General features: G+C 43.7%; 2 protein-coding genes across 7 annotated transcripts in view; one reads left to right on the top strand and one right to left on the bottom strand.

The window, feature by feature from the left end:
• Nucleotides 1-3,190, top strand: part of LOC133026347 (cytoplasmic dynein 1 intermediate chain 1) — a 56,943-nt gene extending 53,753 nt beyond the window's left edge. For 4 of the 6 annotated variants that reach the window (XM_061093233.1, XM_061093232.1, XM_061093231.1 and 1 more), the window contains one exon: nt 2,435-3,190. In XM_061093233.1, the coding sequence (XP_060949216.1) occupies nt 2,435-2,545 (111 nt within the window). In that variant the 3' untranslated portion in view covers nt 2,546-3,190. Of the gene's footprint in view, nt 1-286; nt 290-2,434 lie in introns of all 6 variants that reach the window. The other 2 variants (XM_061093236.1, XM_061093235.1) reach the window with 1 other exon arrangement.
• Nucleotides 3,191-4,111: 921 nt separating this feature from the next.
• Nucleotides 4,112-20,952, bottom strand: part of LOC133026443 (electrogenic aspartate/glutamate antiporter SLC25A13, mitochondrial) — a 63,982-nt gene continuing 47,141 nt past the window's right edge. Inside the window, 11 exon segments of the mRNA XM_061093336.1 lie at nt 4,112-4,289; nt 5,157-5,214; nt 5,217-5,231; nt 6,059-6,118; nt 6,121-6,214; nt 9,263-9,270; nt 10,323-10,455; nt 14,323-14,436; nt 14,438-14,464; nt 20,225-20,305; nt 20,707-20,759. Coding sequence (XP_060949319.1) covers nt 4,112-4,289; nt 5,157-5,214; nt 5,217-5,231; nt 6,059-6,118; nt 6,121-6,214; nt 9,263-9,270; nt 10,323-10,455; nt 14,323-14,436; nt 14,438-14,464; nt 20,225-20,305; nt 20,707-20,759 — 821 coding nt within the window.

Genomic DNA, 20,952 nt, shown 5'->3' with positions numbered 1-20,952 from the left:
TACAGATTAATCATTACAGAATAATAAGTGTGACATTTTAAATAGTGTTGTACTCACAATTACACATGAATATTTATTATGACTCAAGGTCTCAAGGTTTGGTATTTTAAATCCTGGGTGCATGATTATGAGTGAACCGCAGAGATCACATGTATTGTAGTTTTACTTCAGTAGGTTGAAATATCTTAGTCGCTGAAATTGGATTTTGTTTTCTCGCTAAACATCAGTTAGATCTCCTCCCCTTCTCCTGATTTTACCAAAATAAAGTTGTATGAGAAACATGCAGCAAGTAGAGAAATCATGTACGTTACAGTGACTGGACCCGGTTTTATAAATTCCTGCAGTTTACATAACACGAACTGTACTTAAGTGTTTTCATGTATATGTGGTCGACTGCGTTTGTTTAACCACGTGAGCTGAAAGAGCAGAAATAAGTGCATTTTTAACTGCAGAACCTCCACACGCACCACAACCAACTGTTTTAGGTCTTGTCGGGCTGTATGTTTACCCAACTGACAGCATTGCCCTGGACGTATGGGATTTCTTTTTTCTCTCTCTCAGTAAAACGGCCTCCACATGACTTTGCCATCACCACAAAGGCGGCCAACCTCCCGGCCGGACCCCGTTCCGCTCTCTCATGGTCGGAGGGCTCTGGTTAGGATCCCCATGTGAGGGGAGCGACTGCCTAGCCGCTCGGCTAATTTTAGTTTCTTGGAGCGAGGCTCAGCTGAGCCGGTGGCCTCCACGCTGGGTGGATGGTCGCGGAGAGTCAGAAGTGAAGCGGGGTTGAAAGGTTTTATGGCTCCAAAAGAGGGCGTGTGTTTGTGGCGGTGGCGACGGGGGTGTTTTCTCCACTGCTAACCCCCGAGCTAAAACTAGGAGTTTGTGTGTAAAGTGTGCGAGGAAAAAAAAAAGAGATGCCTGCAATTCCATCCAGGAAAATTGAAAAATACATACTTTTATTTCGGTATTATTTACTCAGTACATATTAGATTTAGGTCATTTATGAGGTGGGAGCAGGGATGTTTTGATTAGACCTTTGCTTCAGATCCGGGTCGTCTGATGACATGAAAACCTTCCGGACCTGCAGCGTCTCTTTTCCCATCGGAGCCTCTGATCTGTTGGTGCTGACGTCGCTCAGGCACCGTGCAGACCATGTTCTGGCAGAGCCCCCCCGCTGCGGTCGGCCCAGCTCCGTGGGGGGTTGAAGGGGAGTGGGAGGGGGGGGGGGTTCCAAAATGGCTGCGTCCTCCTCCCTCCTCCTGGTTCCTGTTTAATTACAGCCTGGCCGTGCAGAGCGGTTGCAGACAGCCTGGGTGGCGGCCGCGGCTCCTGTCCCACTCCCTCTGACTCCCAGAGCGCTCGGCTCCAGCGAGAGACACTTAGAGCAACGACGCTCAGTCTGACAAGTCCTTCATTAGCGCCGGTCTCAGACTGCTCAGCCTCGCGAGCGGCTCGGCTCCGGGGATGATGGTGTATCACTGCTGATGCCAAACTCTGCACAGCAGTTAATGATACTAAGCCGTACGGTTTTACAAGTCTGGGAAATTATCATAGCGTCAACTAGTTTTCTCTGTTGTTGAAGTTTTACAAAATCATCGACATGGAATGTGCCCTTGCATGAGTTTGTTGCCAGAACACATTGCATTGTGGGAGGAGTTGAGTCTGGTTCAGCCCTCAGGTTATTGTTGATATCATATCATTGCCTCCTGTGACATTAATAACTAGAATGTGACTCAGTAGCAGATCTCCACCAAGAATTTAAAATTCACTAGATCCAGACCTTTATTTGCATCTGCACAAATTGCACATATGACATTCACTTAGTTCTTCTCTTAAGGTGTCCCCTAAATATGCCAGATTTTTTGTTTGGAAAATCTGTTAAAATGTCAGAAACTAAATGTTTAAAAAAATTATTTAAAAAATATTCCTCAATCGGGCCCCTTGTCCATATCAATGTCCCATGTTTCTACTTAGTTTCATATAGATATAGAGTCTTTGCGTTATCCTGCTGATAAACAGACTGAATAACTAGAAAGGTCCAAAGTTCACAAGAAGCTAATTTTTTTTATTTTATAAACTTCCATAAATGATTCCCTGGGAAACGAAGAAGATGTTGAACAACATCTTGCGTCTTTAAGAAAAACATCATGGATCCTTCCCCTGATCCAGATCCAAACCAAAATTTGGTGGATTCCTCCCTGATCCGTTCTGCATCCTTCCAGTTTTGTGGGAATCTTTCTTCTAGTTTTTGTATAATCTTGCTGATAAACAACCAAACAAAACCTCCTTGGCATCATGAATAAAGTCGTCTTCTCAGCATCTTCAGTGGTGATTCTCTGCTGTGACATCAAACAGTGAAAACGGTTCTATAACCAAACAATCATCCAGTGCTTGATGCCACTCACCTGTGTTCCTGTGCTGTTCCCTCCAGCTGTCCGTGGCCCACCCAGACGACTGGGGCCGCTTCGCCCGCACCCTGATGGAGATCCGTGCCAACCGGGCGGACGGCGAGGAGGAGGGGCCTATGGAGCTGGCTTCATAGGAGAGGACTCAGACCAAAGCGCAGCCAATCAGAGACCCGGTGTGCTTCTCTTGGTGTCACTGTAGCATGTGCTTCTCACTCCGTTTTTTCATGTTTCTCCACCTTTGTGTTCATGTTCCCGTCCGCTGTGTTGTTGCATTTGCTCTCCTGTAAATGCAAACTGTCTAACGGGTAAACTGTTGATCTCCACACTTATTAATTGGTTTGACGACTCAATGTGACTTGTGGCTTGCGGCCGGTGAGCCTGCAGTATTTACCAAGTGGCCGTCTTATAGCCTTACGGAGATGTGTGTACTGTAACGACGCTTTGCACTAAAATAAAGCAGGGTCCATAGACTAGTCATGTATTGTTTACAAAATGTCACGTTCACGTTCTGTTGTTCTTCTCTCTCTCTCTGTATCGAGCCTGCATGCGACACATTCCTGAAATGTTCCAGACGCGTGAGTACAGAGTTAGCGTGGAGGCGTTTTCACACGTGGTGGCTGCTTTGTGTCAAGAAACGGAATCGCGTGTGGTTCGAGCACTTTTTTTCTCTTTTGTTCTGATTGAGATGTGAATTCTTTCATGAACTGTGACGGTCGACAAAAAGCTGCAGTGTGTTGTAACGCAGAGTGCTCGCTGTGAATGTTCACCATTAAAGCAAAGCTGAGGTACTCATGTCTTTCTTTCTAATCATGAAAATGAACAACGTAACTCCACCTCATCCCACTATCCAGACATGAAGCCAATGAACCCATCTTGTCCCATCCACTAACTGGAGGAAACAGGGTTTATGACCTTTACTGGAACCAGCCAACAGGGGGCGATCAAGGCACTTTGGTTTCACTTTGTCGACCATCTTTAGAAACAATCTACAGCTCAAACAACGTGAATGAAAACTCTGGCACACGTTCAGTTTACTAATATAAGTTTGTTTTTACTCACATGTTGCTGCCATACGTAGAGTAAGGCACGTTTATTATTACTCACCATATGTAACTCTACTTTCTCTGCACAGTTTGAGATACTCCGGACACACTCCAGAGGTGCAGCTGGTGCCAGCTCTCCCTCTCTCTCTCTCTCTCTCTCTGATATCTACACATCTGTTCTGTACACGTTTAGACCTGAAACCAAACGTCTCACAACAGTAAACATTGTGTACATTACACTGTCTTTACATTCAAGTACTTTTTGGTCAAATTCTTCAAGATACATTCGATTGAAATGTGCAACTCAGGACCAGAGGAGCCGTATAGATATGAAAATATGTCTCTGGATATCTCGTATATACACAGGTGCCACATGTATGATTGAATATGTTTTTAGCTATGTGGTCGTATGAGGCATGTGCTTTTGTGTAGAAAGCAACAATAGGAAGACACTGGAAAAAGCTGCAACTGTTTGTAGTTATGGATACACTGGTCCAAAGCAGTTAAGTTATATTTAAACTATAGATATATATATATACAGTATATTTAACATCTATCAAATTAAATATATATTTGTGAGAAAACGATAAATAATTTTAAATTATTATGTGAGCCCTCTCTTTCACTCACCCCCCCACACATTGACAGTGAGCAAAATCAAGGGGTTTTTGCAGGGTTTTTCGCCTCCACCGTGTGGCGTGGGAGATGGAGTCCAAACTTGCTCTCAATGCCAGCGAGCGTGGCCACGGCCAACCTGAAGCCTCCGATGTGGTCAGGGTTGGGCGCCGGCAGGCTGATCCGAGACTCCGGGGTGGGCTCCAGGCCAGCCGGCTTTCTGCGGTGGGGAGTGGGGAGGTGGGAGGTGGGGTGGAGGGGTGCAGAGGAAGAAGCCAGGGGAACAGTGAAACAGGCAATGAGTAAAAAACTGTTCCAACAACATACGTTCAAGAGGTAATTTGAACCAAACAGATGGGAGTTTTATTGTCATTATTAAATCTCAAATTACATTGATCCCATTAAATAAACGTCTTAATAGAAAATCAAAAGTGGAAGATTTGTCCCTTCGAGCTGTAGGGAATTCTCTGAATGTTCTGATCCTCGGCCAACATGTCACGGACACATGAAGTCGCCCCAAACCACGGTACTGAATATTCACTTGATTTGGTTTCACTCTGAAGCTTCTGGGAGAAAAAGGCAGCTTCATGTAAAAGCAATGAGCTGTCCAGCCTGTACATGCGTGTGCAGCCCAGCTGTCTGTTACTAGGGGCAATTTCTTTGTCATTTTTTGGGAACTGCACCGCCTCTTGCTCCCCCACCGCTCCTCTTAAACCGGAGAGAACCAAAGAATTATCCCTGAGAGTGACCTATTTGCAGGAGGAGAAGGAGCTCGTTTCAGTCCCAGAAGTGGCAGAAGCACATGTACAAGTCAAATGGGAGCTGTCGGGCCTGATCACGGGGCGCTAAAAACCCAAAATTTGAGAAAATTGTCACATGCAGAGTCTTTGAGTGAGGGCTTCGGCCTGTCAGCTCATGTGCTCGGAAATTATTTTTTGGTCTCGTGGCATTTCTTTTTCTCCCGGAGAGAGAGAGAGAGGAGGGGGAGGCAGCTAGCGACCGCGGAGACGAACCCCGCTGCTCGAGGAGGTTTAATAACCAGATGAACTGATGAACATGTGAGTGAAGCAGAGAGAGAGACACTCACCGTCCGCCGAGGTCCACGTAGAGCCAGCGCTGCAGGAGGTCAGAGGTCACCAGGGTCAGGAGCGGAACACTCGGGCTGTCGGAGCAAGTGAGAGACGACTGGAGACAAGTTCACATCGTAATCTACACAAGTGCATGATCGAGGGCTCGGTTTCACAAGAGGACAGATTAAATCAGAGGCTCTTCAACTAAATTCAATATATTTAAGTGTGGAATTATTTATACAAAATTATTTTTCTCATTTAGAGTATTTACATTTAGATAAGTTACCAGATAAATTACGATTAAGCTGGTTATTTCACTAACAATAATGATGGTATTATAAGAATATGATTAGACCCTTACAGGATAAGCAGGATGGACTGTTGGATGGATGATGGATAGTTCCTCCCTCTTACATGGGATGATAAAGCACTACAATTCACAATTCACATTCTATTAACACTCAAATAAAACCAAAATAAAAACATCAGGTACAAAGTTAGATGTTTTTCTAAAGATTTTGCCTACATTTTCTAGAAATCTGTTTCCCGTATTCCTGGTAACAAACTTTGCTTTATCTTTGACTGATGTTTAATCCTTGCATCTTTTTAAAAGAATATTACCCATAAATATACAGTTAGAAGTTGTTCTTCTTTCGGAACCAGTTGTTAAAAAAATACATTGCAGCCCTTTTCAGGCTCTGTAGCTCTGAGAGATGAAACCTGGACCAAACCCGTCACTGCAACTTGTAAAGTTACATTTTGTGAGTAAATGTTAATGATTGAGAAAAATTATATTTCTCATTAATGCTTTATGAAATTCTCTCAAATTATTTTAAGAGATTTTAGGGAGAAAATCTGTAACTAAAACATTTAAAAGTCCAATTCACTACCGCTCTTCTTTTTGATTCCATGACTGTACCTCCAGCTCCTTTCCAGAAAGCGCCGGGCCCCTCTTCTCGAAGGGTCTTCCAGAAGCATCCACCAGGCCGCTGCAGGAGGTCTGACCAGCACGCGCCGCCACCTGTAGCCTGGTCTTGATCACGTTGGCTGGGGTCACCAGAGAGGCCAGAGAGGCCTGGAAAGACACAAAAATACGAGAGCTGTTGAGTCTCGTGTTTTCTTTTTTTCCTTTCTTAACAGTCGCATGTGTTTGATTCTAAATAGAGCACATATTTAAAATCAGCCCTAACCAAATGACATGATTTGTGTGAAGCAGCCATAGGCGACTGGCTGAGATCTTGCACATCGTCCTCACAGCGGCTGATAGAGTGGTTTTACTGTTCTTTGTTCCCTCTTTTAAAACACCTAATCTTCCAGCTTGACCGTCTTGCTGCAGGCTGCATACGTACACTGTACACAAGTAGGGGCCAATTTCCATCAGTTCACCATCAACCAATCCATATTACCAGCGAGGCCATTATTTAATCTCTTCCTTTTCCCTTCCTCTCCTCCTTCTCCCACCCTTATTACAGCTGTTTGAAAGGGGGCCAGACAATGGCCGGTAATGACGGCAACGCACACTGTGCCACACGTACCACCGAGAGTGACTGGCTGACTAAACCCCCGACCCCACACCACCACACACACACTAACACACACACACACACACACACACACACACACACTCCAGCCACTTCAGCCATGAATGTGCTCAATCATTGATGGCTTGGTCATTACCATCAACTGCCCTCTTGACAATTTGCACTGACTTCTTGGGATTTGTAACGGCAAAACGAGCTATTCAGCGAGCCTGATCAACTCAGCGCTAGGTTGCACCCAGAGGAGACTGACCACCTGCCCTGAACTGAGCCGAGGAGATGAGAGGAGACAAGGACATGTCGAGCAGAACTATTATTGATAACAAATGATCGGAAGATGTAGAAACTCTGACGTTATTGAAAATTGCAAACATGAACTGCTGAATAATGGCCGAATGGTGAACTTCATTAAAATTAGGGCTGAGCAAGTTAACTCGTTTCAATCGAGTTAACTCATCACTTGAGTTAACTCGATTGAAAAATTATTTTTTTCTCTATTAACTCAGGTTTGATTATTTATTGTTTTATTGTGAAAGTCAGGCTTTTATTTTGTGAAAGGCTGTTGCTGACTGCTGCAGAACAGGAAAAAAGAAAATAATTGGCAGATAAACAATCAAGTTAACTCATCACTTGAGTTAACTCGATTAAAACGAGTTAACTTGCCCAGCACTAATTAAAATCCATTAATTCTGTCTTTATTACTGGTGTAAGGACTAAGTGTTGTTACTGGATCCTCAAACCCCCATCATTGAACATGTTGGACAAAGTATTTTCCTTAAAAATCAATCTGTTGATTATTTTCTCCTCTTAATGTTTTGATTGATATAAATTTGCTTTACAATCTGTACAGCGCACAACAGCTTCTACATTAGAGGAGGGATTTCATTTATAGATGCCATGTGTCTAGAAACAGACTGAATTTAGTTTTTTTTTTAGGTGACAATATCCCAGAATCTCTGTGTGCATGCTAGCCAGTCATCTCTCATGTTCCCGGTTTTTAACTTGTAAAAACGTTGCTCCATAGCACCTCTGGTGGTGAAAAAGTGCCTTTACAGCTCACTGTGTGTAAGATTTAGGTGAATGGGATCTATTGGCAGAAATTGAATTTAAAATAATACTAACGATGTTTTTACTAGTGTTTAATCATCTAAATGGTACGTATTGTACGTAATGGTACATATTCTTTAACCTAGAATGGACCCTTTATGTTTAAATACTTTATATTGACATCTTGAGCAGGGCTTCTCTACGGAGGCTGCCATGTTTTTTGCCCAAACTGGACAAACTAAACACCTTTTGAGTTTTTGACAACTGAAGCTTACCACAGGTTCTCTTTCATGTTTGGAAGGGGAGGGGGAGGTGAGGGGTATTCAGCTGCAACATACAACTTCACCACTAGATATCACTAAATTCTACACACTGAACCTTAAACATTGACAGAAAATTGAGGATCAAAATGTTTGGTAATTTTGCTTGAAAAGTCATGATTGAACGATCATAAAAAAAATTGCAGATTCATTTTCTGTCAATTGACTAATCAAGTTTCACTTGTATTTAACTTGAATAAGAATATTACTATAGTCTAGTTCAAATAATGGGTTGACCAAAATAGAAGAAATCATTCTCATCTATATTCATTCTACAGTCTTCCTAAAAACTCCCCCCACTACTCACATTCGCCAATAAAGAGCTAATGCCACTCGGAGATGTCCAACACTGTTCTTCACCGAGCAGAGTAATGCCTCGCTAAATAATGCTGTGCAAACTGAGCGTGTAATTCAATTTCCTGCGCTGCCTGTAAAAGACTAATTGCCAGAATGCTGCAACCGCTGATAAATATATACGTGACAGAGGGATGATAAACGTGTCGCAGCAACGAAAAAAATAAAGAAATCATGAGGCTCCTTTCTGCTCGGAGTCTGTGGGCCGTGGCTGCCAGTCCTGTGGTGAGGAACCGGAGTAAAAATGGAGGAGGGACGCTGGATTTATGAGTTTTTCCGTGTTGTGCCGTGAGGCTTTGCGTCAAGAGGCCAGTGCTGCTGACACATCTCCGAGGACTCAAAACAAATATTGAGTCTTTCATGCAAATGTTGTAAAGCTTTTTAACTTGGCCAGAGAGCATTGAGCTGCTATAAGTGTTTTCTTAAGGATAAATCCAATATTAAGACTCAAGGCTTTGGATGGATCATGTTTTCATGCAGAGGATAAAGTTGTTAAGTCCTTGGATGTTTTGGTCTCCTTGCTCACTGCACTAAACTAAAGCTGACTACAGATCGGACTGTACACATGCATGCAGTGTGAACATGTTAGAAGTATGCACGAGCATGTTTGCGCAGGGGTGTGTGCTTTCTGGACGTGCGTGTGTGTGTCCATGTACAATATATTAGGGTTGGAAAGCCTCCCTGCCGGCCTGCTTGGCAAGCATGTGAGGCGCTTCCCTGCAGCGGAGCTCCAAAACCCCAATCACCGAGCAGCTCTAATTAGCAGCTACCGCCATGGAGCCTGCGGTCAGAGGCTGCCTGGCTTTCAAACTCCGGGCTCCGCTACTGTTACTGCAGGCGTGTGGAGGTCTGAGGAGAAAGCACAGGGGGACCTGCTTTGCAGACTTTGCACACAACTTGTCAGCGCCAGAGATTTCATTTCATTAAGTTGGAGGCTCTGCACATTGTGTCAGCGACTGGAGCTGACTTTTGTGGCTCAATGTGGATTTTCAGATATAAAATAATGTATTTTCAAGAGACGGTCATGGGCACACTCTACAAGGCAGAGTTATTAAAATTAACTATATATTATTTCGACTCTAAACAAGCAACAGAGAATAGCAGTGTCAAACAACTGCACTTGGCTTCATGAGATATATTAAAACAACCAGCGATATTTTCTCTCCTCTTTCTAATACTGTTTGGTTATCGATGCTCATTTTCCCACAGATTTAAAAACTAGTTCCCACACTACAGAGAGTCCAGGGAGTGCTGTGCCACTTCAAGTGAGACGGTGACTCTCAGTGAGAAGTTGAATGTGAGTCATCGTAGAAACATCACATTTTATAATAACATAGATTGTATTTAATTTAAGTCAAACATGATCCATCTCGAACAGTCAGTAACAGCCCAAGTGCATCTATTTTCCTCATGGACAAAGAAAACTCATCCTACAATTTGATGTAATTGTCTGAATGTGATAAAACCATAAATATTTTCTAAATCATGCAGCACAAATGGACTGTTTCAGGTTCGATGCTACCTGCAAGAATCAAATTATAATGACTACATGCTCCTATGGCCTCCCTGCATAGAACAGCCTGTAATACAGAAATAATAATGTTTACTCGTTGTTTCGGGTTTAAAGGTTACCAGAATAAAAACCAAGGAATATTTTCTCATAATATTTAAAAAGAAAAACCTCAGTAGGTAATTTCCCTGCTTTCATTTCTCCTTATTATTGTGTGTACACACAATTATGTGTTCTCATGCCCATGAAGTTTATAAGTGAATCTTGTAAACAGGCGAATCCAGGAACTCTTTTAACATGGTGATGTGGGGTGGAAGCCTGGGAGGAGGTATGAGCTCTCTGACCACTTCTTTTTAAGGATGGCATGAATTTGCCAGCTCGCATGGAGAGGCAGTGAAGATGAAAGCTTTTTACCTGCCAGAGCTCCAGCAAACAGCATCTTGGCTGGCGCTATCCTCCCGTCCTCCTCAGTGAGGTAAGCCTTGATGTGAGAGGGGAAGCAAATGGCCGAAAAGGGGATGTCCCTCAGAAAACAGGCCTTGGAACCCTGGAGACAGAGAAGCAGAGGTATTTCAGGCCAATATGTTTGATATAGAGGTGAAATCTCAAAAACAAAGATGGAAATAAGCAGAAAGGAGAGCAGAGAAACAGTGATTGAGTTTAGGGGATTCCAAACCTTGACTTCTGGCTCTTGGCTCTGAAGTTGTTTATTTTTCAAATGCGAAACATCGAATTCAGAAACAAAATATTCCAGCATTAACTATTTCCAAAAGTCTGCCGGGATTTGATATAACAGCGTGAAATATTGACCAGAACATGCAACAGAAATCACGTCTCTCCATAAGCAAACACTGTGTGTCCTCAGCTGCAGGTGAGGAGGGACGGGAGACGACTCCGAAAGCAAAGCAGACAGGAAAAGAGTGTGAAGAGCATAGGAAGACAGACTGGCTGAGGAAGATGGCTCCTCGTCTGCCACAGTAAACAACACTGTATCATCAAGCCTATTGAGTTTCCTGCTGTATTTTGAGCCTGTTGGCGTGCTGCCACCGTCTTGATAGAGCGACTACAGTCAACAGAAAGCGTTTAATGAGCTGGGCAGGGTCTCCTTTTGGACAGGCTTCATTTAACTCCTAAGGATAATCCTTTGGTTCCTCTGTGTACACACACACACAACACACACACACACACAGATAGAGAGAGGATTGGCAGATACCTGGGCGAGCAAGCTTCCCAGCGACTGAGACTAGAGGCACTTGCAGAGCAGCTCTATAGAGTATTGGAAGATGCAAATATTTTGTTGAGTAAGAATCTGCAGTGTTCTTCTACATGCAAGTGAACTTCATGTACGCTGACTTTTAAACGTCATCTGGATCCATATTCGTACAATGACAGCTTCCACCCTGCAAGGAATGGTGGCGCTAGTGCGTTAGCCACCCTACCATCCGGTAGCTCCTCCAGCAGAGGGTGAGCGTCAGGATAATTACCCTGACAAAGGCAGCTCTGTGCCTGGGTGCAGCCCCTCCGGAGCCAGCCCGTCTGGGGCTTGCAGGCTGGAGCTCGTCTCCTCCCCACCTCCTCCCCGCCACCAACACCGCTACTGCTTTCTCAATGCACTTTGTCTCCTCTCTGCACATAGACCGGCAGATGACTGCAACGAAGCTTGTGCATGAGCGTGCACGCACTGACACACACACACACACACACTCCTACATAGTCATAAATAGCTGTGAGTGAGCACACAAACACACCGACACAGGACCAGGTCGGCAGGTAGACGGAGACAAGAGGAGGCTCCACATTCTTTTACAGCCTCGTTAACAGAAGCAGGAGCTTTACATGGAATTGGTCTGTGATGAACAGTGGCCATGTCAACGCAACCCACACAGATACACCAGGAAAAAACAACAATCGACAAGTTTTCAATGTCAAAATCAATAAACAGACTATTCAAATTGAAGTCCTGAGTATTTGAAAAACTTTTTACTACTTGGAAATTGGACAAAACAAGTGTCATCACCAAACTTAGAGCAAAACGGGTCAAATTAACACAACCGCAGGTACGAGTGTGACATTTTCACAGTTGATTGTGTTTACAATCGGAGCAGAATCTCTCCTGCCAAGTTCCATCAACACTTATTTTTGTAATTTAATTAGCCGTGCTCGGTTTCACCCTGAGGGCTGATGTCTAGCCCGTTAAGCCGCTAATATTAGTGTTAGCCACTGATTTGTACAGCTCTTTGGTCTTAAGTGGTACAAATACTTTTTCTAAACACTGTGGCTGTGCACCGCACTGGTTAAAACAGACCGAAGTTAGGAGTCATAATATTTATGAAGGAAATTATTATGAAAATACAGGAAATAGGCTTTAAAAACGCGACAACACAACAATATTGCCATATTAGTGTGACACTGTAATCTTTCACGCTTGCTTTACTATGTGTCGGTGCATAATATCACACAGGCCTAATATGTTCAAACAGTGCACTGTAATTTTTAGCCGTGTGCCATTGAAAAATACCAATTATGGCAATTAAGGTTAACTACAGCTTTTAGCATAAATTGTGCCTTTTCTCGTTCTTGAAGAGGAAACCGCGTGGAACTGTTGATTTAAATGATGGCTGATATGGGGTAAGGTAATATGTTTAATTGTACAATATTTCCAAACAAATCACATATGATTTAGTCACAGCAGCAATGAGAAATAATGGAGTGTTGTAAAGTTGATAAAAATACATAGAATGGATACTGGACATCAAGCTTCAATATGCTGATTGATGTAACCTGAATTTATTGTTATATAGAATAAACAAAAAGACTGGGGCTCTCCTGAGTACAGGGTTAATTTCTTCAATCATTATTTTGTTCAATGTTCAATATCCTTTCACTGACATTTCACAATCTTATATTTTAACTGCTGAGAGTAAAATTTTTAAAACCCTGCCTGTGACTTGATACATCATCAAGCAGCAGTCCAGGGGCGAGAGAGCCTTCTCCATAGCTGCTCTCTCTCTTAGGAACTCTCTCTCCAAACTAATAAGAAACTGCACTGATTTTGTTGGTTGTGGCTCAGGAGGTAGAGCTGGTTTTCCACTAACCAGAAAGTCTGTGATTAGATTCCAGTCCGTGTTGCAAAGTGTCCTGAGGCAAAACACTGAACCGCAATTTCCTCCTAATGGCTGTACGTGATGTAGAGAATGTACTGCACATAGATGCACTGAATGGATGTGAGTGAATGGCTATTATAATAGTTTGTATCATTATTAGTAGTAGTACCAGGAGTATTTTGTTTTCTGGGACCGGAATAAAATGCTGACAAATTAGTCAAAATATATGAAGAAGTGTGTTTGTCTGTGTTGAGGCCAACATGCTGCTCATCCATTTAAACCAGAGTTTCATAATTTTCAATAACACATCAGAGCACCTGACATATAGGATCCTAAATGTCCACCTGACACAGTTCAGCCGTGTCACCTAATCTGTGTAAATTTCATTTTGCAATTTAAATATTTTACCCTCTGAACTAGAATTGAACTAAAGAGAGTGCATACAACCCGTCCCGTTAAATTCAACGGTCAATCAACTCCAGGAAAATGGTGACCCAATCTCACAATGTTAAAGAAAGTGAAAATATTTGGTTCCTCCCTGACCCGTAAACTACATCCACTCACAGAGTTTCCTGAAAATCTGTTCAGTAGTTTTCTACGGGCAGCTGTGTGAGCCATGACAGTGCACACACTACAGGGGAATCCTACAACAGTTAGTAGCCAAAGTTGAACTAAAGTGAACACCGAGCTCCAAAACATGTGTGTGTACAGGGGGATTCTGGGATTCTGGGATTCTCGATGGGAAGCGACTGTTGTGGCAGTGACAAAAAGAGACTGTGACAGCCGAGGGATGGCAGAAAATACGGTATTCAATTTCGGAACATGGAGTCCCTTTCCCTCTGCGACCCAACAGTTATAATTTTACAACAGAGAAAATTGCAGGAATAGTCTCTTTTGTGCATCTCTGAATTGCCCCAATTACATAACTCTGCTCTCTGATTTCAAAAGGACGTAAGCAAAAAATCTCAAGCATAGCAGAAAATGTAGTGGACTAAGTACAGAGGTCGAAAATTGTATGTAAAATAGTTTGATTTAAAATCCAGCTGAACACACAGCATCATAGACTCTGTCACCTTTCCAGTAAAAATTCATTCTTATTGAATATGGGTTTACAAAAAATATTCATTAGTTAAATTCTGGATTACATCTAATTTGATGCGTCCAGATCACACCAAACTAAACCACATGTTCCTGTCCTGTAGGTATATGTGGATCAGACATAGGGTCAAACAGCCAGTGGATATAACAACACTGTCCCAGTTGCTTTGTTTGTGTGATGATCTTTACGTGACCTCAACAATGTTTCCCACCTTGTAAAGTCCGAAGAAGCCGAGGTTCCTGATGACGGACAGGGCCCTGACCCTTGACCCCGTGGTGATCTCTCCTGCCACCTGCAGACGGATCTTCACTATCTCCAGAGGGTTTGGTGAAGATCACCTGAGAGCCGCCGGCCTGAAGGAACACAAAGACAGAAAGAAAGAACTCAACAGAATGAAGGATTGGATAACGATAAACTCTCTGCTGCAAATGACACCAACTTTGAATGTTAATATTGTCTTTTGTATTTCAACGTGACATTTGGTGCTTTCCGCTGAAAAGTAGTGTTTTTTTCATCCACATCGAAAAACATTATGACACCATCAGGAGAGAAACAGTTTCTGTTGCCGAGCTTGTACACAAGGTCAGCGAGTGATGTCATTTAACGATAGTGCTGCCTCAGCAACCAGCTGCAGAACAAACATGTGGAGAGGAGGAGAGTCCAGGAGTGTGCCGGGAAATCCAGCTGATGCAGCCGGGTCTGTCAGCTGTTTGTCTTCCCCACCCGGACCCAGCGGGGACTCTCCCACTTCCCCTTTGCCTCTCTCACCTCTCACTTTGGGCCCTTGGGCAAACCTGTACTTGTGGAGGGAGGGCAACAAGACGGCAGCAAGTTCAGGCCGGTTTCTTCGCCTTGCAGGTCGGCAGAGCTTTTAAGTATAAGAGGGAGCTGCTGTGGTAGAGCTGAGGCGAGACAACCGGTTAAATGACGGCATTTACAGAATGCTTCTATAGATACCGAGAGATGCTGACGCCGATTGCTGATTTTTTTATTCATTTGCAAAGTGAACTTCTTACAACTTCTTTTCCCGTCACTGTTTGTCTCTTGTTGCCGTTTAACCATTGTCCCTCTCTCTCTCTCTCTCTCTCTCTCTCTCTCTCTCTCTCTCTCCCCGTCACTTTCATTCTTTGACCTCCGCTCAAACAATCTCCCTGATCTTTTCTAATATTGTCTCTCTCCCGCTGCGGTTGCTAGTGGTTACCGTCGCTGCACACTGAAGGGCGGAACATCGCAATTAGATAGCAATCGGTTGCCATGGCGCCACTTCTGTCTTAAATAGGCCTAGTCTGTTTGTTGTTGTTTCTCTCCTTTTTCTCCCCCCTCCTTTACCCGGCCCTTTATGAATGATGGATTGTGCTTGTTGCCTCTTGCCTTTTCGGGCGAAGGCATCACAGAGGAGAAGGAGAAGGGAGAGGCAGAGATCATAATCGTCTCATTGAAGGTGTGTGCAGCTGAGAGTGTAGTGGGCTACAGCTTTCCTTCCAGATCCAGCCACAGGCAGTGAATAGCAGGAGGGCTTCTGCTCTGAAGCTGCTACATCTCACAGCTAGCTCTTTATGACATGTTTTATGGAAATAACCTAGCTGATTACATGCTGCCTAATAGCGTGAGCATTAAGAGGCTATTGGCTCCAGCCACTAGCAGTGTTGTCTTATTCAATTGGATTGTAATGAGACTGGAGATGGAGATGTTGTTAACTCAAGGACCACAAACAACAACATTGTTCAGACAGATGAGGCGACAATTAGGCGTGACAACAAGAGATAAGAGGGGAGTGACAAAGCAGGTTTCTTTTCTCCGTGCACGTCGCCGTCCTGTGTTACGACTGTGGAAAAGAACTTAGAATGTGGGGGCCAGGGATGATTAGAACGGAGAGAATCAAACGAATAAACACAAAGAGAGCTAATGAGAGAGGGAAAGATAGTGAGACAGAAACAGAGAGAGGAGTAGTCAAAACAAGAGAAGTGAGGGAAGGTCGAGGTGGAGGCAGAGAGGTGGAGGGTTGTGATTATGGAGCGATGGCGTTGGCGGATTCCCAGGTAATTACAAGGCAAGGTGAACCTTAGAAACCTGGGACGTCAGCACCTTATACACGCACCACAGCTCCTGGCCATTTGTGTGTGTGTGTGTGTGTGTGTGTACTAGTTTTTGTTACCTCTTTAGGACCTTTTCCCATATAAACACTGACCTTGTCCGGACGAGTAGACCTCATGAGGACCGAAGCCTGAGGCAAAACATCACTGCTGAGGTCCTGGCTAAGGTTAAAGGTATAAGATGTGAATTGTGGTTAGGTTAAGGTTTAGGTTAGGCATGAATTGATGTTGACATAGTTAACGTTCGGGATAAGGTTTTGGTTAGACCGTCAATAATGAATGGAAGTAAATGCAAAGTGCTAATAAGGATAGCTGCAGGTCTGTGAGTGTGTGTATACTGCAAAAAGAGCCCCTCCTATTTGTATTAAACAGCCTTCACCCAATATGTGCATGTGTGTGTGTGTGTGTGTGTGTGTGTGTGTGTGTGTGTGTGTGTGTGTGTGTGTGTGTGTGTGTGTGTGTGTGTGTGTGTGTGTGCGTCAGATTCACAGATAATGTTTTCATACTTCACGACAGTCTTGAATAAGAAAACCATTACAAAGACTTAAACCAACTGTCCAAACTGTCATACATCTACAATGGAAATGAAAAGTGTTACTGTCCTGACTCGAGAGTCTCACTCCTGCTCCACCTCCTCCTCTTCCACCTCCTCCTCCTCCTCCTCCTCCTCTTCCTCCTCCTCCTCCTCTCGGCAGCGACCCATTAAGTATTTTGTGTAACTCAAGTCGTGAAACGCAGGCCAGTAAACTGCCAGATAAGCATCCAGCCAGCTCAGTCAACGGAGCATGCCATTCTTACCAAATAATCATTAGAAACTGGCAACCCGCGCTGGAGCTTAATGGTGCTGAGCCTCGGGTTTAGAGAGAGGGAAGAGGAGGGAGGAAAGGGAAGGTGAGAAAAGGAGCATATTGAAGAGGGGGGAAAACGAATAGACAGAGGTAAAGTGATAAGAGATAAGTAAATTAAGAAAAGGGAAAAGAAGGACATAGGAGGAGGGGAAATAGAAGAAGTATGACACATGCTTCATTACTAGTCCCTCTCTCTTTCCATCTTTTGCTTAATGTAGCATGGATCATCCGAGGCTGACACTGTGGTCCAGACCAACACTTTCACAGCTACCAAACGATATAAACAGATTTCATGTGCTGTGGCTGGAGCCTTGCTATAAACGGGGTTCAGGAGGGTTCGCCTTCTCTGTACGTGTGTGTGTGTGTATGTGTGTGTGTCTGTGTGTGTGTGTACACGTGTGTGTGTACATGTGTGTGTGTGTGTGTGTACGTGTGTAAGATAAAGTGGCAGGCAGAGTGCAGTGCCAGCACTAACACCAGGGCCTCAGCCAGGATGAAAGGAGCTGTCACGACGGCTCACGGAGGAAAAGAGGAAAAATCCATCCGTCCGCACTCCTCTCCTCTACGTTTATCCGCTCCCTCCGCCTCTGTTATGGTTCTGCTTCTGAATCCATATGGCTTGTATAAAATATAAAGGCAACCACTACGTTTCACACCCAGTACAGTGGAGGACCTCTCCTCAGTATATTTGCTTTCCTGGCGCTTCGTTGCCCTTCTCCTTCACAAAATAAAATCACTATCCAAAATTTAAACTGCAGCAAATGTAACATGTTAAAGCGTTTCTTAAACATATTCCCAGAACAAATAAGGTCAATTGAATGTGCCTGAGTGCAGCTAAACCCATAATGACTTGTGTATCCTGAAATACTTTGCTTTAGTGATCGGCATCAAAAGAGGGTTGAGTGAAAGACCTTCTTTCATTTGCTCGGCCTTGGAGGACTCACGGTTTCTGCGTGCGTGATTGTGTGTGTGTGTGTGTGTGTGTGCGTGTGTGTGTGTGCATACGCATGGATTGTGGGTAGAATGTGACAGCCCAGTGATCAAAACCTCTGATGGGAGGGGGGTAGGTAACAGACTGGGAGATCTCAGGTAGCAGCTGCTGTCAATCTTCGTCTCCTGCCTGAAAGCGTGTGTGCATGCGTGTGTGCATGTGTGTGTGTGTGTGCATGTGCACCTGTGTGCTCTTCTGTTTGTCACACATGCACACAAGCATGTACAGCATGTACACTTGCTGTTTCATGTGTGATCTCTCCACGTTCCATCAACAAGCGGCGACTGCCTGCCTCCGAACAGGTCCGTGTCTGTCCGCTCAGCTGTCAGAGGGGCGGCACTCAGAAAACAGGTAAACATAGTTAAGAGATGTGTGCTGCCTTAGTACTGTACACACTGTCAGTGTATTGCACGGCATCGTTTCTGCACGGTGCTCTTTGAAGCGCCAGAATGATGGAGCGGGACAGAGATGCTCCATGTTTGGATTTTTGACTGCGGAAAAAAAAAGTTGAACACTGAAATATGTATCGTTGGCTGGATTTGAATAGAACGCTGCAGACCTGATGAACATGTCGGGACACATTCACACTGTCAGAGAACTGAGAGCTGAGTGAATTTGAAGGGGGAAACTGAGAGGAACTTTTCATCTCAGTGGAGAGAAGTGATTGTTACGTGTGAACTGACAATGTCTGATCAAACCAAATCCCTAGGATTGACTAATTCAGAATTAGAGATGAAATCAAAATGATCATGGTTATTGAGGAAGAATGGAAGGCTTTAGTTCTCTATAAAAGTATTTTCAGAATTTCATGATGATAGCAAATTAAATACTTTTCCAATGTTCAGTTTCCCCTGACAGCAAAGTAGATTAACCGGCTCCAGACTGGAGTTCAACGAGAGAGAGAGAACCTCAGACAAATACAGACAATGATGTCACATAGTTACACTGGAAAATCCAACAGAAGCAGGAAATAAACTGGTTTAAACCACATAGTTTTCTCTACCAGTTGATCCTGGAGAGTATCAACCAAACCACCAGGGCCATTTAGGATTAAAATGGAACAACCAACCATTGCGAAGCTTATCACAATATGCTGTGAAACCAGAAACTGTTTAAACCCCACAAAGATGTCATAATGACATAGTCCAAATGTTTTTCATGACATTTCTTCCCATTTATTACCTTCATGTTCCTACAAAATCAGCTGTGTCACGTAAAAAGAAGAAGTGGCTCCCAGTAAGAGGCGTAAAGTCCTTTTCTAAACCAGTCCTCTTACTTTATTGAGCATTAACTTTATCGTAAAACAGTTTCAATGATTAAGCGAAGCAGTTCCTCTGGTTGCTCAGACCTCACATTAGCCGGAGCTGATATAGGCGCCAATTTATGTCCCTGCCAGTGGGTGCTGTAAACAGTTGCATGCCCGACCCCCACGTTCCAAAATAAAGCTTATGTAAAAACCCTAGCCTGCATGAAGTGTTGCCATATGGATTTGGAAAAAAGTAGTCAAATGCATTTCAGCACCGTAGGAAATTAACAGTGACGACCATCACGCACCCACACACATGTGTTTGTGCCCGTGGCGCCGAGAGTCAGTAAGCTGTGAAGGAACCTTCAGCTTAGTGGACAGCTCCACTCGTTCTCACAAGACGTGAATAAAACACACATGAGTGGAGATCACGGCACAGGCAGGTGCTTGGCATTCTCTGTGGGTGCGAGATCAGCACATACGCCTACATGTACCGTGCATGTACGAACTGCTTCACTGGGCTTTATTTAATATTTCAAAATAACCTTTCTGCCAAAATATGCTCCAGTTTTGTGATGTAAGCAGAGTCAAGAGGAATTTGACTTTCCTTTTCTGCTGCTGTATCTCCAGACATGATGTAAAAACGTCCATCCCAAGATATGAAAATTAATGATCACATTTTAAAATACGACACGATTAAAATGAATGATTTGATGGTGCAGATCCCTATTGGATTGTATTGGATTTTGCAAATTAACGGCTTATTACCACTGTGGTCACACTTCTGGAACAGTCTCTGAGAGGGTCGGCATATTATTTTTTTATAGAGGTCCTTGGTTAAATCTTCAAATAACTGTGTCATTTGAGTCGTCCGCATAAAAAAAATATCAAGCATCCAATACTACACAATCAAAAATGTCCAAAAAAAGACTCACACATCCACCGGCCAGGATCTCAGACGCCAGAGGGACGGAGCCGTCCTTCTGTCTGGTCTTTCCTTGCACAAAGTCATTCACCTGGAAAAACAAAATGATAGTTTCTTACAAAGCTGCCCTTCCTTACGCTGGTACAGTGCAGTGAAACCTCACATGAATATAGAGTGAATACACTACAAACGGTATTTTCTTTAAAACCTGAGATGTAGAAAATCCATAGCACAAATATTAACGCCAACATCGCATTATTGACTTAATTGACTTAGGACAAGTGGAGATTATGAATTAGGGGCATTAGCAAGCTTTTCAAAACGATGCCTGATGCACAGGTAACATGGAAAGAAGGGAAGGAAGGTCATTCTGGTCTTTAAGTGCACACAACCACCTATACATGTTAGATGCCTAGAATCACGATATAAGATCAAATGGAACCTCGTGGATCTGTCTGTGTCTATGTGCATGTGTGTAACGCAGCGACTTACTGTGAGCTTTATGGCTTTCTCGGGCGCCACACCCAGTAGCTGTGGTACCAGACCTATCATTAGGAAACGACGAGATGATTAGAAAAAAAAAGAGTGCTGTGGTACCCCTCCCCACACACACACACACACACACACACACACACACATATATACTGTACATATACCACTTCCACACACTCCACATGAAGCGTGGCTTCCTGCTGCATGCGTCTGACCCTGCAGGATCCCCCCAGACACTAATGAAAT

This window comes from Limanda limanda, chromosome 19 (genome assembly GCF_963576545.1).
Source record: "Limanda limanda chromosome 19, fLimLim1.1, whole genome shotgun sequence".
Lineage (NCBI taxonomy): Eukaryota > Metazoa > Chordata > Actinopteri > Pleuronectiformes > Pleuronectidae > Limanda > Limanda limanda.
The sequence above is the reverse complement of the archived record's forward strand: the minus strand, read 5'-3'. Positions and strand labels throughout refer to the sequence as shown.